Raw genomic sequence first — 18434 nt, 5'->3', positions numbered from 1 at the left:
ACATTTAACCTGACAGAGGGCAGCATGGTGTGTTTTTTAGAGCAGCTGTGTAAACACTAATTGTTCTGAATATCAGAAGAGGGGAAGGCTGTTGCCTTGCATCAGAAGACAAATATTTTGGTTCAGGGTACCATGTGACAATCTTACCATTCGATTTGTGGTGATAAAGACTGGGATTGTCACAGGAGCCTAGTATCTAATTCCTGGATGGAAACCCTTTTAGGCTCCCTTATCAATTCCAACTAGAATGTGCGACTGGTATTGTTTCAGCAGTGCTGTGAATGGCTCCAGCCCTAAGTCCTTGCGCTGTGAAGCTTCATCACTTGCTCAAATCCGATACATGGAACAGACATTGGGGCCTGGAAAGCTTTGGAGACAGGGAGGCTTAGTGAACTAAGTGTGCATTTCATAACTTTTTTCAGTACCTTAGGCTGTGCTCTAGAGCAGCTGCTCCTAACCACGGGGGGGCTCAGTCTCTGTGGACCATGCAGTCCTGCCCTTCCTTGCTGGGACTGCCCATAAAGAGGCCAAAAGAAGTTTTGTGATGTGGACGTCAAGAGGCTAGACAGAGTCCTGCGGCTCCTTCCAAAAAAGCCTCTGATGGCAATGGCTGGACACGGCTGGGTGTAGTTGAAAGGGCAGTGTCCCATTGTGAATACCTCTAGGCCATCCAGTCCTCAGTGTTTTAACAATAAGAAATAACATTCTCAGTTTCCCATCTGTAAAAAGGGCTAGTGATACCGTCCTCTGGAAAGCACTGTGGTGGGTGCACGTGTAAAAGCGCTCTGTAAGAGCCAGGTATTATTATTATTACCCAACAACCCCATAGTCTACGATAGGATGAGTCAGCCACCCTGAATTAATTAAAGCTAAGGTACCTTTTCTCTCCTCAGCTTCCTGTCAGAACAGAGGAGTAACCAAGCAACCAAATAGCTCAATTTTCTGTAATTTTTCTGAGTCACGAATGCAAAACATGAGCGAGGCACTTTAAAACAGTTAAACACTTATACTCCTGGGCTGGATGAAAGAAAAGGCCATCATGCAATAATTAGTGGCTGTGACTGATTTAGGCAAGACCTTGTCTTGCATAACGTGCTGCTTGGTTTCTAAATTGGTCTACAGTAAGGAACAACAAATCATTGTGAGACCCACCACACACCCCCGTCTACAAAATGGGGAATAACTGGCTAGGTGTGGTCAGACTGCTGACAATGATCGGGGCTGATAGTGGATCACAAATTGGATGAGAGCCAGCCTTTTTTGCAACTGGTAATACGCTGGGGTGTCATAACAGGAGTATTGTATGTCAGACACGGGGGTAATTGCACCAGGGAGGCCTCAGCTGGAGTGCTGTGTCCAGTTCTGGGCAGCACACTTTAGGGAAGATGTGGACAAATTGGAGAGAGTCCAGAGAAGAGCAACAAAGATGATAAAGGTTTAGAAAACCTGACCTATGAGGAAAGGCTTAAAAAACAACACTTGTTTAGTCTTGGGAAAAGAAGGCTGTGGAGGACCTGAAAAGTCTTCAGATACGTTAAGGGTTGTTATAAAGAGGACAGTGACCAATTGTTCTCCATGTCTACTGCAGGTAGGACAAGTAGTAATCAGCAGCACTCACCTGGGATGTGGGAGACCCAGATTCAATTCCTCTTTCTGGATTTGAACAGGGGTTTCCTACCTCTCAGCCTGGAGTTGGGCTGGTTCCTGCTCATGGATTGCTAACGGGAGAGAGGGGTGTGCTGGCTGGCTTAGGCAGTTCCCTTGCTGGCTTGTGTGGATCACATTCTTAGATGCTCTCTCCCCCCATTCATTGTAGAGGCAGCCTAGCTGCCTAACTCGGTTTTGTGAGATAAGCACCTACACCCAGTGTTGTTCCTGTGATTTTTCTACATTCCTAAGTTAGGTGCCGTGATGCTCAGCGTTGCAGTGCCTAAGTCTTTTTGTGGATCCTATGCGTGGAGAGGAGTCAGGAGAGCTGAGGTCAGTGCCAAACTTGGACATGATTCTTAGAGAATTAGGTAAGGAGGGGGAGAAAGGGCAAACAAATAAAATGAGTTAAAGGAGTAAAGTAAAGCAAAATAAAAAGAAATTAACCATAAGCACTGGAGCCAACACAAATAGCTGGGTCCTAGCCAGGGCTTACTGCCCAGGCCATAGCTTTCCTTCTCAATAAAAATGCCTGTCTGAGCTCTCCAGTATTTACAGTTCTCATTTAATGCAGCAGGGACTGAAGGGAGGGACCTGGCCAAGGAAGATTTAGCTTCCTGTTTACCCCATTCCTCATTTTCAAAAATACATATTAATTGGCTGTTAAATGGTATGGGTGCTCTCAAGAAAGTGGGCCCAAACGGATGTCCTTGTCTCATTTGCCACAGAATCTCCACATGCCCAGCTGCCTCTCCTATGATTCTGCTGTCTCCATTCCTGTCCAGTTTTGTGCTCAGAAGTTTGCAAAACTGTGCTCTTTGGATCCTTTCTGACCGGAGTTACAGTCTTCCAGCCACTGAGAGTGTGTGTTTTCTGGGGAATAAAGATGAAATCAGTCTCTGAGTTTAGCATCACTAACTCTCTCTTGTTGCATGTGGTTCCATATGAAGTCAGTGGATAAATATTTTCTGTTACACAATACTGCCATGCTTTTGAGAGAGGGATTATGTTAGATGTATCTGTGAAGATAAAAGGAGCCAAAACCTTTTTCCAGTGAAGAGCAGGCCTTTTCCAGTGCCCTGTCAAACTCCTCTCTTGTGTATAGAAGAAGGCCGGAGCTCACTTTGTTGACATCATTCGGTAATTCCCAGGTGGTTCTGTGGTGCAGAGCCTGTAGGACAGTGAAGTGGCTTCATTCAACAAGTGGTGTCTGATCAGAGTTGGAAAAGCAACTCTAACAATGCCATCATGGGGTTTCATGATTCTGTTACTCCAGATCAAATGTGCTCACATGACAGCTTCTCTTATTGTCCACGCTGCAAGCTCTACCTAGATCTGAAAATCCAGCTGTGCTTTCTGCCCATTGCATCAGCACCAGCAATAAAGATTCTGTGGTTGGAAATGAGCTAACTCTGGATTATCTTCTGCCTTGTACATCATAAACCATTTATTCTTCTGCAGCCCTGCAATTGCGAATTCACCCTTACGTACCGCTTAAACCCTTACATGATGCATAGGTCTTGAACTGCACAGGAGTGAATTTCATCTACATTGAGGTAATCACTGCTTTAGAGTATGGCAACATTCATGTGGAAAATGTCTTGTTACCGTAGAGCAGTGAAGATGTTAACAAATGGGAATTTGTCTAAACAACATTCCTTTTGAAATAAAGGAGAAGTCATGGTTTAAATGTTTACATGCGGAAAACGTAGGGTGTTTCCTCTCTTGGAGTCATGGATAAACCCTGTATTTCTCATGCAGCCTCAGGTGTTTTTTCTTTTTTCTCTATGCTCTTATCTGTGGTACTTTTTAAAAATTCTGTTCTATTATTAACGCAGGCTGGAACTCCAAACCTTTGGCCTTAAACAGTTATTTGCCTCTGGATTACTGCATGAGTTAAAAAAGAAATGTATTCCCCTGATCATCGCAGGGCAAAAACATCTTTCCAGCAAGAATCTTAGTCTGTGTAGCTCAACCATACATTTAGTTGGATGTCCCACATTTTTAAATGTAATATTCCATGAAAAATAAATGGATTTTAACTAAGAGAATAAAATATTTCATGAAATCCCATGCTCCGTGGGTTTTCCCATCCCTTGTTCAAACTTGTTCTGCATCATAGTGTGATCATGTTGCATCATAAGGTTATTACAAAAACAAATTGTCTCTGAAAAGATAAACTTTCAAAGGTAGCAACTCCTATTTGGGAGTGTTATATAAAAAACATTAGCGAATCAAGCCCCATTTAAATAGACCAGAGCCTACAGAGTGGTCTCCTGTTGACGCTGTTCCCCTGTGTATAAATAGCTAAGTGTACTTTGGGCCAGAGTGAGCAAGAATGCTCCTTTAGTGCAGTGGTTAGAGCATTCACTAGAGAGGTGGGAGACCCTCACCCCTCATCTTTGCCCTTGCTTTTTTGCTGACATAAACACAAAGCACAGTGTCGGTGTAATATATTAAATGATACAAGAATTTGCTCCTTAAGGGGAAGCTAGGCAGAAAGAATCACAAGTAACAGAGGCCAGCTGAGCACTACTGGAAGATGCTCAGGAGAGCCCTGTAACCACCTGCACAGACCAGAATACTGTATGTGGATTGTTAATTATTATTGTCAATGTACTTAAAGGTTAATTGATGATGCCTCTCTACAAATCCTAGCTTCCTTATGATGGTTAATGGCATCACAGGGATAATTAATGGCAATTAGCCATCCCATACTTGTATTACACCTATTGCATCATGCCCATTAACGGTTGTCATTTGATGTGGGTGCTTCTAAGCTCTTGGTCCCTGCCCGCAGCTGCCTGTAGTCCATGCAATGCACCCGGGGACACGACACGCACCCCTGGGCTGGGCCAGCCCCGCTTTGCAGGGTGCACGGCCACTGCCTGGCGGGCGGCCACTCCTGGGCGGCGCTTAGCCCTGCTGACCTTTCCGAAATGGCCGCTGCGCGCGGCCAGTCTCAGGGCGCAGCCTCGCTTCCCTGGCCCCACCTCCCGCAGCCATTGGCCGGGTGGGTTGGATGGCGCGCGCCGATTGGCTGATAGGAGGGGGCGGGGCGCGTGTGGCGGAAGTGGGGCTGGGAGAGGCTGCTCGGCGGGGGATGTGGGGGAGAGCCGGGATGGCGGCGGGCGCAGGGCTGGGCCCGGCGCTCAGGGCGGTCACGGAGCGGGTGCAGCAGGCGGCGGCCAAGCGGCCCCAGGTGAGAGGGGCTGGGGGGGTCGCTTGATTCACACTCCTCCCCCCAGCACTGGGGTTCCCCGCCCTATGGGCCCCCCTGCCCCCAGCACCGGGGTCCCCCGCCCTATGGGCCCACTAGCTGCCCTACCCGCTGGGCCCCCCAGCACTGAGGGGGAGCAGGGCCTCTTTCTCTTCTCCCTGCCTCCCCTACTCCCCCCCCCCCCCCAGCTGGCCCTGTGTGGTAGGGTGCGTTTCTGGGTGAAGGCTGGAGGGAGGCGGGTGCCAAGGAGTGAAAGGGGTGGGGGTTGGGGCTGGCTGGGGGGGGGGTTGGGGAAGGAGTGTGTTTAAGGTGGGGAGGGCAAACAGGGGTTGGTTAGGCCGCTGCAGAGCGTCTCTCCCTCTCCCTGAGCTGGCTGGGTTTTCTCTTCCCTTCCCTTCAGTTGAAATCGGCTTTTATTGTTTTCCCCAAATTCTGGAGTCTCACCTGTGTGTGGGGGCGGAGAGGTCTCATACACCTATCCAGAGAGCCCCAGCTGCTTTAGGGGCTGCTGTCCTTCTTCCATCCCCAAGACATGCTCCCCAACCCCATGTCGCCTTCTGAAAATATCCCACCCCCAGCACTGCGCTGCTAACCGTCTCTCTCTGTCTCCCGCTTCTAAAAGCATAAGCGCCAGGAGGGATTATCCCAGCCCTCGTATTTTTGTGTTGTATCTAATGGAAGGAAAAATCAGGGAATTTTTGCTGTCCCTGAGAGATTCTGGTAGCGTAACTAATGTAAGCACCCAGATACATTTCTCCCAGCTGTCCTCTTCAGTCCAGCTCTGGCTGCTTGAGTGGCATAATGTAGAGCTTGAAGGAAGGCCCTGCTTTTTCTATACTGAGGATTTGTCACTCTCCTGAAGTTCACGCCCGACTGGGCAGTAAGAGGTCAAGAAACGTTTGTAAGGAATTAGCTGTAAAAAGAGCGTGTCAAAAGTTTCTGTAAGGCCACACCACTGGGGAAACAACGTTATGTTGGAAAGTTAACGAACATATTAACTGACATAATTTTGTACTTCAAGTGGACGAGGACAGATGTGGTTAATGACACGCTAGCTGGTTGTAGCTACGCTTAGGAGCAGCAGAGAGTTAACTGCAACCGGTTAGTAGCTTTTGAGAAAACATTGTCCTTGTCTACATGAGGTGCAAAGTCACATTAAACCCTAAGTTAACACATCTTCTAACATGATGCTTTTTCTCAGGGTAGATGTGGCCAAATTGTCAGTTAAGATTGCTGGACCTTATCTACATAGGGTGCTATTTCTGACTGAGTCTATCTGTGGATGCTCTTACTCTGGAATAAGAGTGCTTTATTCCAGATTGGAATTCCATGTTGGAATAAGAGCAGTCACCTAGAGTTAATCAGGAATAGTTACTCTTCTTTAAATTCATACCCTATCTTATTCCATCTGTCTTTCATGTGTAGATAAGCCCTTGAAGCATCTCGCCAGCATGGCTCTTATGACTGCAAGTGGAAGAGATCCTCCTCAAGACAGTTATTAAATTCTTCTCCTTAGTGGCATATTGTGGCACCTCCTGCACTACAGAGCAGGTTGGTCTAGACTACAGGCTTTTGGAGAGAGAAGAGGCTGTTGTTTTAAGTAGCTGGCCATGAGGATAACTCCACTAGATTTTGAATAGCCCTCTCAACTGAGGAGCAAACTTGAGGTTTGCTCCTGGTATTCATGCCACTGACTTCTCACAACTGCTTCCTTTGACAGGGTCTCCCTGCTGTACAGCCTCGACTCGTGGCTGTCAGTAAAACCAAACCTGCAGACATGGTTATAGAGGCCTACAATCAAGGGCAACGCAGTTTTGGAGAAAACTATGTAAGTGCCCCCACCTTTCTTCCATTATTTCATAGGCTTTACGGCCAGATGAGACTGTTGGGATTTAGTCCATCATGCTGCATGGTACAGGCCATAGAATTGCACCCACTGAATTCCTGCTGGCCCAAGAAGTTGATCTTGAACTACAGCATGCCTTTTAGAAACTGTCTGACAAGCATTCTCTCTTGTGGTGAGCCGTTAAGCTTTAGCCCCTGGATGACTAGTAAAAGCAGACTCTGCTTCGAATCCACATTTAGGTTTTCTTTTGTGGACTGGAGCATATTTCTTTATTTTAAGGTTGGTTAACCACCACTGTATGAATTCTTGTCTTCTAATTTCTTGACAAATGCTATAGTTCCATCCTAGACAACAGGGCATGATGGAAAGGGGAGTAACTGGGTATTTTACCCAGCAAGCCATAACCCTGGGCTGCAGTATTTCATGGCTAGATCCTTTGCTTACATCCTGCTCTGTTTTTGCAATTAAACCTCAGGCAGCGGTGTCAAGAAGGGAGAGCTACAAGCAGTGCTTGAAACTTTGATATTTCTGAACCAAATAACAGCACTGTTAGCTGACCTCCTGTGCACAAGGATGCTAGCTTATGGCCAGGTAGAGGAGGGGGGAAAAAATCCAGATGTACATTCTTGGTAAAGTAGTGAGGAAAAGTACCCTGTATCTGAATGCTGTTCAAAGTGGCAGTAGAAGTAAAAGCGCACTGCCTAACTTCAGAGTCCTCTTCTACCAAATGCCAGACTCTCAGCAGAGTAGTGCCTGTCTGTTATACTCCATGTAGCACGTTCTGCTCGTGATGCCAATGTATTACATCCGTTAGCATTACTGGGTGCTACAGAGGAGAGAGCAGTCCCCATCTCACCATCATCCCCATACGCACTCCTTGGAAAGTCCGTAGTGGTGTATTTGCTGGTACAGCTGTACGGTGTGTCCCAGGAATGCTGGTTGTGGCACAGTACCTCTGCTCTTCCAGCAGAAAATGGAGAAATGCCTGATGTAGTTTTAACAAGAGAATGTCTTTAATTCACTCAGGTTCAAGAATTGCTAGAAAAGGCATCAGACTCCAAAGTAAGTATACTGTTGTTTTTTTTATATAGTCTCCCCGTCACCCCCAAAGTATCTTTACAATTATGCAGACATTCCATCAATGTTTTAAGGAATCAAGGTGGAGGGTGGGGGTATCCTTAGTTTCAGGCCTGTTTATCAGAACTCTTGAAGCTCCTGTCAACGAGCACAATTAGTCGTGAGGCTTGCGTGTGGACCCTGCATTGCCATAATGATCTCTGCATCAGCAGATACAGGCTGTTCTCAGGTTTTAAAGACCAGTGATAATGACTTGCTTTTGAAAAACAACATTGTTTTATGGTTAGCTTTTTGCCCACATTTTGCATAACATTCTATTCCCTTAGTCCTCCCCACAGGAACCAACCTCACTAGCACCAGAAGCACTGTCTGAGCCAAACTTCCCTCAGTACGTTATAGAAAGAGGTGTCTGGCTTGTTTATTTTTTCAGCCCCAAATGCTTTTTGGCTGGTGAAAAAATTGCAGTTCAAACTTGATTAATTCTCTTCCTCTGTTCTCAGATTATGTCTTCGTGTCCAGAGATTAAATGGCATTTTATAGGCCATCTGCAGAAGAGCAATGTCAACAAACTGATTGGTAAACTTAATTTAACTTCTTTATGCTCAGTGTCCCAGAGCAACAAGTTCTTCCAGTGTCCTAACTTGCTTGATTAACCCATTAGTGCAGTTGATTACAGGCCAAGAAAGTATGGTCCTGGCTTCATGTTTCACTTTTACTTCTGTCTGCTGTTATCCGTTCCCATAGTCCACTGCTGGCTGGAGGCAATTCAAAGTAGCTCTGTGATACCTTTGTTGCACAGGAGGCAGGGAGCCCCCTCATTGGGGGAATATGACTTTGGTGTGTCTGATATTTGCCTCTGGCTGCAAGAGAGAACTGCTTTTGTGTTTGTGAATTGTCACATACACTAAAATAAAAAGCAGCCTGTGGAACTCATTTCCACAAGACATCAAAGACCAAGAGCCTAGCAGGATTAAAAAAAGACTAGACGCTTGCGTGGATAATGGGGCTATTCTGAGCTTTAAAGGTAAAACTTTCAAAAGTGCATAAATGAGGCCTTGGCTATACTAGAAAGTGTTGGCTGGTATAGCTATACAGCAAACCCGCCTAGTGTATAGGCGGTTCATACGTACCAATGAGTTCTTCTTCCGATATATCTATTACCAGGTTCCCAACAAAATAAGCTATGGCTATGTCCACGCTACAAAGATAAGTCGACCTATGTTAGGTCAACTTACAGCCACTGCAGTAATTACTGTGGTGGCTGCTGTCCATGCTACTCTCCTTCTGTCGGTGGTGCACGTCCTCACCATGAGTGCTTCCACCGACTGAAGAGGGGCAGTGTGGTGGGCCGAGAACTCCAGGGCTTTCGGCTCCACACCAGGAGCCCAGCTGCCCCGGGGGCTTCTCGCCTTCCAGCTCCCGACTGGGGATGGGAGGCCAGCCACCGGGGGCTTCTCGCCTTCGGTGGGGAGATCCACACCTGGAGTTCGGCCGGCTGCCACAGTGCTGGGGGACAGCAGGGCTCCCGGTGAGGAGTGGGGAGCCCAGGCGGCAGCCCAAGCTGGGAGCCTGGATGGCAGTCTGGCTTGGAGTGGAACTGGACAGCAGCCCAGCTTTGAGGTAGCTTTCTTGTCAATTTCATGGCTCCAGTGGAGCCATGAAATTGACAAGAATGTCAGCCAATAGCCCATGTAAGACTGCATTGCCCTAACTACACGGACATAAGCCCTGCACCCCTTATTGAGGTGGTTTTATTATGTCCGCATAGCAGGGGAGTTACATTGGCGGGAAGAGCATTTCAGTGTGTACATCTCCACTATTTTGTCGACAAAACTCTGTAGTGTAGAGAAGGCCTAGATCAGAAAAAACACTCCTCTTTGGGTATCACTGCGTCTACACTAGGGCTTTTGCGGACCCAACTATAAGTATTGGAAGGGCTATAAAACCTCTTGGACGTGCACCAATTTCTATTGGGTGAGGAGGAAATTTCTTGGAGTAGACTCTCATACATACCCACTGTGGGTTTGTTGCAGCTGACACTGGCTACTGTGGGAGACAGGCTACTGAGCTGGGATGAGGCTATCGTCCAATCCTATCTGACAATTCTTGAATCCAATACAGAATAGTATTTCTTTGATCCCAGGGTATTTTTGATGTTTACTTAGCTCTTCTACAGCCCAAGCTCTCTCTGTGCTGGGTCACTGTGACCTCTTATAAGAATGGGGGAGAAGATGTCTCACAACTGAGGGATGTTTTGGTATGTACCATTTGTAGCAAGGGGTCAAGCTGAACTGCCACCATCTGCTAAATTGGCTACAATAATCTGTGTGTTCCACGGCAAATGCACACTGTAGCACACTGAACTTGCTATGCAAAGTTTAAAGTCTGTCTTTGGTGTATGGCGCTAAAGAATGATTGAAGCCTTGTGGAAACCTGGTGACAAGATCATTCTGTGTCTCTCTTACTGATGCCTGTCTGCATGTTAGTTCCTCTGCCCCTGCTGCTTCACAGAGAGGGGCTTATGACTTCAAGTGGGGAGTAAACAGCAGGAGCAGATGATCCAAAGATCCACCACCATGTTCCTCATGCAAATGGCCTTGGTAAGAAAGAGCAAGGCAAGAAAAATACAGTAAGCTCTGGGGGTCTAAACAGAACTTTAAGCTAAACACTTCCTGCACTGCATGAGACACCTGCAGATTTAAAGTTTTAGAAAGCACTGTTACAGGTTAAATCCTCTTTCAATCCATTTCTTTCCTTGACAGAGATTTTCAACTATTTCATTTGGTTTGCAACCAAAATTTCTTTCTCCATCTCTTCCACTTCTGTTGGTATCAAGAAGCTGGGTGCCATTTTGCATTTAGTTCCTACGGTGCCGTACATTCTCAGTGTGCTGTACAACCACAAACTAATCCTCGCAGCCCTTGTGAGGGAGGTCGGTAGTGTTCATTTCATTTTATGGATGGGGAAACTGAGATCCAGAGGTGAAGAGACTTGCCCAAGGCAAATGTATTGGATCCGGGACTGGGACTTGAGAGATCCTGGCGACAGTTAACAAGAGGCTGTTGCCAGTTGAGGCAGACAGTGTTCCAGCTACAGTTGTTTGTGCTTTTGCCAACAGAAGTGCCCTCAAATCTGCTTTATTTCTCCTTAGCTGTGCCCAATCTGTTTATGGTGGAAACAGTGGATTCTGTGAAACTGGCAGACAAAGTGAACAGCTCGTGGCAGAAAAAAGGGTCATCGCAGAGGTTAAAAATCATGGTGCAAGTTAACACAAGTGGAGAAGATAGTAAGTGGTTGGACATTTGAGCTAATGACCTTCATGTTCTGTTAGCACTATTGATGGGTACGATGTAGCTGGGTTAGACTGATTTGTGTATTTCTAGAGCTACTCTAGGTCTGAAATTCAACCTGCCTTCAGTGTTTTAAAATGGAGTCTCTCTCTTTCCAGTCTGACTAGCTCAGTTAAAAAAACCTCCATTATCACTGAGAAATTGGGGAGGCGGTAAATCCTGCAAGAAAACAGGAAAAGCCAGGCTTGGGTATCCTTTGCTGGCATCACCAGAGCAGTAAATGCTATTCCTCACATTGGCCAGGCCTCAAGTATGCAGCAAACAAGATGTTTGTTTCAAATGCCATTGGAAATATGGGGCCATGGGCGGGAGCCTCGCTTGCCTAACAGAAATCAAGCAGATATGTGACAAGACACACGTGCATTTTTAGGCCAGGTCTCTACTTAAGTTTTTACCAGCATAGCTATAGTCTGCTGGGGTTTTTTGTTTTGTTTTAACAACACACCTGCACAGGCAAAAGCTCTGGCATAGACGCTGTTTTAACAGCAAAAAGTGCTTTTGCCAGTTTGCCTCATTTCACTCATTGACCCAGAATAAGCTATACTGGAAAGGCACTCTTTTTGTGGTATAACTGCATGTCTGCACCAGGAGGGTTTGCCAGTGTAGTTATACCAGCAAAACTTAAGTGTAGACAAGGGCTCATATTTGAAAGCACAGAGGAAGGGTTACAGAGAACAGAGTAAGCGGGGCACTGTCACCATCTCTTTCAAGGTTGATTTTCTTTTAACATCGATAGATTTTTGTATTGCAGACCTTCTAGGTGCTGCTCCTACATCAGATGAAGCTAGTGGTCAAAGTGCCCAAGGTGGCAGTGCTAAGGAGAATGCATAGGAGACTTCTCAATGCTCTAAAACCACTAGACCACCCCCGATGCTCCACAGCTCTTGAGGGGCTGCAGGTGGCTGTACCACTCTGTGCTCCATTTGGGAGCGCCTGTGTCTGGTTTGGTACTGCTGTAGGCCATAGATATTTGGTGGGCTAAGTTACAACAAAATGAAAACCATATCTAGGCAGCCTCTGGCACTGAGCAGGGAACTCGATATGGAGTTTGACGGTGTGTTGCTGTGTCACCATTGCGGTATATGCCTTCTTTTTCAGGTAAGCATGGACTCCCACCTGGAGAAATAGTGGGAACAGTGGAGCATATAATCAAGGAGTGTCCAAGCCTGGAGTTTGTGGGTCTGATGACAATTGGCAGCTTTGGACATGACCTCAGTAAGGGACCAAATCCTGACTTCCAGGTAAGACTTCCAAGTCTTTGGATTCACTGGAAATCAGTGGCAAGATTCCCAATGCCTGGGACCACAGTTTAGCCCTTCTGGCAGTAATCCTGGCTAGGGCTTGTGGAGGACAGCTAAACAGACAACCACCACACTACTCGTAAGGGGAAGTACAGCTACCATGAACCCAACTGACTGAGACTATGCCATCTCTTCCACAATGAGGCAAGGAAACAGGTACATAGCAGCAGGATGAGAGAGATGCAGCATCCAATTACTAAACAGCTAATTAAGGGCTACTGTTGCTTAGCTCTTCCAGTTTAAAAGGCTGACTTCAGAAAGGCATGCTGGGAGATACAGTCACGCTACTGTAAGAACGTAAGTCAGTGCGACCAGCTCCCCGCCCATGGTGTCAGAACTCCCAACAGCCGTAGAATTTCAGTCCCTTTCTTCAGGGATGGATTTAATTTTCAAAACCAGAACAGATCCCCAGCTCTGGCTGCATGACGTCTCCTCAAGCCTCTCCCTCAGAGGGCTTCTGCCTCTGCCCTGTCTAGACAGGAGATGTCTCCAGCAAAGTCTTCCACTTAGCTGGTGGGGAGAGCCACCTTTCAGGTCCTTTCCCAAGTCCCTGCATCTCCTGAAGAGGCCTCTCCTAACCGAGCTGCTTGCTGGCCTTTCATCTGAAGACCAGGTGATCTGCAGGCTGTGCCTGATTCCTGGCCTGGGCAATGCATGATTAGACACAGTTGCAGCCAAGCCCAGCTCCCTTAAAGGGCCACCCCACCATGTGATCACAACCTTATGCTGCAAAGAGTTATAGTACATCTCTGCTACCGGCGCTACAGTGGCAAAGCTGTAGTGCAAACGCTGCAGTGACGGAGCGGGGTTTCCCGTCATTGAAGTAAATCCACCCCTTTCCAGAAGTGTGACTTTGCAAAGTCTATCTAAGTTTTAGGTGTAGACCAGGCCTTGTCAGGATCAGGAAGAGGCTGCTGGGTTCCATAGGTCACACCTTATATCGGAACAAGTAGTTTCCTTTTGGCTGAGGCAGATAAATGAGAGTTTGTTAGAGAGGCTAATTACGCTACAGAAAACACCCGTAACTGCGTAAGTGTAGCTTCTGCCGGTGTCATTTGCGTGTGGTAACTAATGAAGTGTTCTGCAAACCTTTCCTGGGTATTGGAAGGAAGTGAAGTGTTGGTTGGTGTTTGTATTGTGGTAGTGTTTAAAGACTTCGGTCAGGGATAAGCTCCTATCTGGTAGGCGATGTATTAACCTGACACGGACGGTTGCTGCTCTAAAGAGCTTGTGTTAAAAGTATGACAGTAAGGCTCCCAATGAAAATAGTCTTCAGCTTACTCCAATGTTCACTCCTTAATACTTGGCATTTCTAGAGCATTCTTGGTTTGCACAGCACTTTGAAGACACTCTGAGGTAGGTAAATGGTATTGTCCCCTATTCCATAAAGAGAAACGGAGTGACCTAGAGGTTCATGACTTGTGCGTGGCTGCAGAGGCCATCGGTATCAGCACTGGGATGAGAACGTGGGAATTCCTGACTCCTAGTTCTAAAACGCAGGCTAGCACAGCTTCACCTTGACCACAGGATTTGGAAATGCTGATGCACCCTTATCCCTGGAGGTGCAAAGGTGTCAATGTTGTCTGATTTACAAGGAAGCATAACTTAGAACAGCCTGGTCCTTTAGATAATCCCACCAGGCCTCTCCTGAGGCTGTGTCCAGGACATTCGTAGGCACCCGTCTTGTGAAGATTGCTGAGGAAATGCACTGAATCGCCTGATCAGACAGATCTACCTTCAGGCAAAGCTTCAACCTCCACTTGCTTTTGCTGTTTTCTGCTTTGAGGGGCCTGTGTCTGAGGCCAAGTAGCGTAAGGTCCTGTCGCTGCTCCGAATTAGCAGACCTGCTCCAGGCACACTGCTGTGATGCTCTGTCCCTTGAAAGGATGTGTGTATTGTCACTAATGTGGCCTACAGATAAGCTGCATTGTAAACTTTCAAAAGCTCACGATGTATCTTAAAAACAGGCATGAGTCCTTGAGAACAGGGAGAATGGGAACTGCAGCCAGATGGAGGGAATCTCCAAAGAATAGCCTAAAGCTTGTTCCAGGACACACTGAATGCTTTTCAGTGTAACTGCTGAGCAATGTGTAATCCTCCCCTTGTTTCCTCTCTCAGGTTTTGATATCCTTGCGACAGGACATATGTGAAAAGCTAAATATCCCCATTGAGAAAGTTGAGCTGAGTATGGGCATGTCCACAGACTATCAACATGCAGTAAGTCTGGTTTCCTTTGGCCACCCAAGATCTAAGGTAGCAGTCATCCCACCAATGCCACCTCCCTCTAGGGATAGTGACAGCACAGGCCAGGGATCCAACAGCCAGACCTTGCAGCCCATCCTGCACTGAGATTCTGAAGCTAAGTCTCATTAACTGAGACTGATCTTAACTGTCATCTTAGAACTAGGTCATCGTTGATCTGTTTGATAGCTTCTCCTGTTTGTCATGACCCTTTCCAGAGTAAGGCTTGCTCCAGTGACTTCCACATTAGCGTGACTCTGAGCACTGATTCTGTTAAGGACACAGCCTGTGTATCTAAGGCACCTACATGGACCTCATCTCTGGGGTGTCTGAGCCCCTTCCAATCGTTAACGTATTTCTCCTCCCAACACCCTTGTGCGGCAGGGCAGTGCTATTATCCCCATTGTACAGTGGGGAACAAAGGCACAAAGCCTAAGTGACTTGCCCAAGCTCTCACAGGGCATCTGAACCCGGGATTCCCGAGTCCCAGGCTAGCACCCTAAACACTGGGCCATCCTTCCTCTCTTTTGTTATAAAGCAGGCAAGCACAGGACTAGCAAACTCCGGCAGTTCTGTTCTGGGATCTGCTGTCAGCATGGGAATAGGGCTAACTTGTTCCACTGATGGATACATTTTGCGTGATGGCTTATTACTGGAGTAAATGATCAAAAGGGCACTTTGAAGCCCAAATGTGGGGCAGAGATTGCATGTGGGAATAGAGGACATGTGCATTCTTGTGTGTCCTACTGATTAAGCCCCAAGCTGGGTTACTGATAGGGTTAATGGTCTGTGGGACAACTTTGTATTGAGCCACGGCGTCTGAGGGCTGTCTTGTTCCCTCTTCTCTCTCCAGATTGAAGTTGGATCCACAAATGTCCGGATTGGAAGCGTTATTTTTGGAGAGCGGGACTACTCCAACAAACCAGCCAATGACAAGGTCCTCAGTGACACTAAAAGCAAAGTGGGGACCTTGGCTGTGCAAGAGCACTAAATAGAAAGAGGAAAGATGCTCTAAACTACAGGACACCAGGGAAACTTAACTATGCACTTTCACCTCCTTCCATAGTGACAGCTTGTCATGCCAGTGCGGGGAAATACCTGGTAATAGACCAGAGGTCTCAGAACCTATAACGATTATTGTATGAGTAGAAACTGGATTTTTTTTACCTGCAAACAACAAGAAAATTTGTGATTGAAAATCACTTGGTATCTTAGCTACTCTTAAGAACAATCACTCTTGGATAACTATGTTGGATAAACTGATTAAGCACTAGAATTGAGTTATTAACGAGCAACAGGCATCTCCAGCAGTCTCCGTGATTATATTTTTAATATGAGGAGTGGTTTACCTGATGGAGGACTAACTTCTGGTTAGCCAGTTTTAATTATGTCATAGGCATCTCTAAATATCCACTCATCTTGAGTGAGAAAGTACATGGCTCAATAGCTACCATATGTGTAGGTAGAAGCTACTTTGTAGAGACATATCGATAACACTTAACAGTATTGACACTGAAGAGAATATATCCATTCCAATGAACTGATGAGGGAATAAAGAACACAGTTGCTACTGTAAGTCAATGGCAGTCTGCTTTTGGCACGTAAATTGAAAGGTGCGAGTGTGCTGGCTGGCCAGAGGTTGTATTTGTCCTCTCCAGACTGGCATTGCTAACTCTTACCACTGGTGACATATCTCCTGTCTTTGTAGGCTGCTTTTAAGCCTTTAACCTTTTCCCCTTGTAAAGTGTTGTTATTTACATACTACCCGATAAGTCCAGTTGCAGTGTGCTCTACTAGCTAGAGCGGGGAACTGTCTCAGACTCCTGGCTCTGCCATTGGCTTGCTATGTGATCTTAGGCAAGCCACTTAACCACTCTGTGCCTCAGTTTCCCCATCTGTAAAATGGGCATAATAATACTGACCTACCTCACATGGGGGATTGTGAGGCTTGCTTGTTTGTAATGTGTTTGAAACCCTTGGAGGAAAGGTGCTGCAGAAATGCAAAGTATTATTACCCCATTGCATCCAGATGTACGTGAAATCAGTCATATTGCCACTGCACAGATGCTGTAATGTAGTTCCCAGATCTTTAAATTCACTTATTCATTGGCCCTGGCCTCTGCTTTTTCTAAAAGCAAGAAGGAGGTACTTGTTTCATCCAGGCTTGGATATAAACTTTCATCCCTCTTGCAGCACAGTTTCACTGACCGTGTTTACAGCAGATCTGTTTTGTAACTCGCATTTTGACAATCGGCTTCAGGGTCTTGTCTGTTGCCAGAATGAGGAGACCTTCGTCACCAGTAGCAGTACCTGCTTTTCATGGCAAAAGGCTTCTGTGTGTGCACGTGTGTGGTTAAATCAGCCGTGGGTTTTATCTTCTAAATGTAACTGAAAAGAACCCCCTCTCGAATCAACCTGTCGTGTTCCATAGCTTCAACACTGCATGCAGTCCGAACGGCCCTCGTCAGAGCTGCAGAGGGTGGTGTTTGATATAGTATGTTAATAAAACCGTTGTGAATTTGAATACCATCTGTGCCAATCACAAAGCTATTAAAGATAATGGTCCCTTCTGACCTTAAAGTCTATGATTCTGTTATTTTTATGTTCCAGTGTTTTGGATGAACGCGGTGGGACAGTTGCTATGCAGGACAGCCCCATGTTATGCAGGTGATGTTCAGTGAGACTGGCTTGTCTTGGAGGGGGTTGCGTTGAATGACAGCTGAAGCAAAGGGCCTGCTTGCCTGCATAAGAGGAAGGGCTTCTTGATCAGAGGGGAAAATAAACTGAGACTGCAGAGCGTCCAAAATGAGGGGAGCAGTTCTCTCACTGTGCCTCTGGGTGGCACTGCCCCCCAATTCTATAGAGCTGGTTTAAGAGGCATATCCGTACCTCTTGGCTGTGGGGTACAGATATGTCCATAATAATCATAGGCTAAAATCGCTAGCTAGAGGTATGGAAGTGTTTTGTGCTCTCCAGCCACAAGGAGGCTGGGACAGAGCAGGAAGTACCCAAGCAAGGAACAGGCCTGAAGCAAGGGAAACAGAAGAAATTATAGAGAGCATTAGCCAATGATTCCCCACCTCCCACCCCAAAAAATAAAAAGGAAGGTGGTAGAATGGCTATCGCTACAGATTGTGTTGGCTCACCTGACAACCAGCTATCAAGGAATAACAATCTCCTGGCCTACATGGTGCTTTTCCACCCTGATCTCTACAGCAATAACAAGTTTGGGCTATTTGTATTTTTATATATCAAACAAGCCCTTATCTTCTGTGGTCCATAGGAGAAAGCATACTGAAGAGTGGGACTAAATGATGATGGACTCGGCTGTAAATCTGTTTCTTCCTTAGCTCATATTCCCTCCATGAAGCCCACCTGCTTTCCCTTCTCTCCATCTTCTCCACTCACTTCCTGAGTGGAAACTGGATGCTAATGGGTCTTAATGAGGCAATGAATGATCTAGACTGGAAGGTAAATGCCAGGGATCATAGTACTGCAGGAACCTATTGGGTTAGTGGGTTAATGCAGTGGACTTTGAATTCTGGAGAGCGGCATTTAAATAACAAACTAGGTCACCAGTGAACGTTTGGTTTCCAAGTCTCTGTGTGTGTGTGTCGATTTGCACTCAGCAGCAGCACCAAAGAGATGCCTAGGACTCGAATAGCAGGATCTGCCGCTGGCCTTCAGTGAAGTATGGCCACAGCTGTGTCCAAGACCTACAGCTGATGTGAGGAGGTATGCAGCGTTAGAGA

At 46.5% G+C, this 18434-nt stretch overlaps 1 protein-coding gene across 3 annotated transcripts; it reads left to right on the top strand.

The window, feature by feature from the left end:
* The first annotated feature begins 4709 nt into the window (after positions 1-4709).
* Positions 4710-17255, top strand: PLPBP (pyridoxal phosphate binding protein). Of its 3 annotated transcripts, none has more exons than XM_037886558.2 (8): positions 4710-4849; positions 6588-6695; positions 7740-7775; positions 8291-8366; positions 10942-11076; positions 12239-12381; positions 14560-14658; positions 15536-17255. In XM_037886558.2, exons 1-8 carry the CDS (start codon positions 4751-4753, stop codon positions 15671-15673), a joined length of 834 nt encoding a protein of 277 aa, XP_037742486.1. In that variant the 5' UTR covers positions 4710-4750; the 3' UTR covers positions 15674-17255. The 3 variants fall into 3 exon arrangements, with proteins under 3 accessions (XP_037742486.1, XP_037742487.1, XP_043392140.1); XM_043536205.1 differs by lacking the exon at positions 4710-4849 and adding an exon at positions 6402-6418; XM_037886559.2 differs by lacking the exon at positions 14560-14658 and having other exon boundaries at positions 4716-4849.
* Positions 17256-18434: the final 1179 nt, after the last annotated feature.

Source organism: Chelonia mydas, chromosome 26 (genome assembly GCF_015237465.2).
Source record: "Chelonia mydas isolate rCheMyd1 chromosome 26, rCheMyd1.pri.v2, whole genome shotgun sequence".
In the NCBI taxonomy this organism is placed as follows: domain Eukaryota; kingdom Metazoa; phylum Chordata; order Testudines; family Cheloniidae; genus Chelonia; species Chelonia mydas.
Note: the sequence above shows the minus strand (reverse complement) of the source record. Positions and strands in the feature narration are given on the sequence as shown.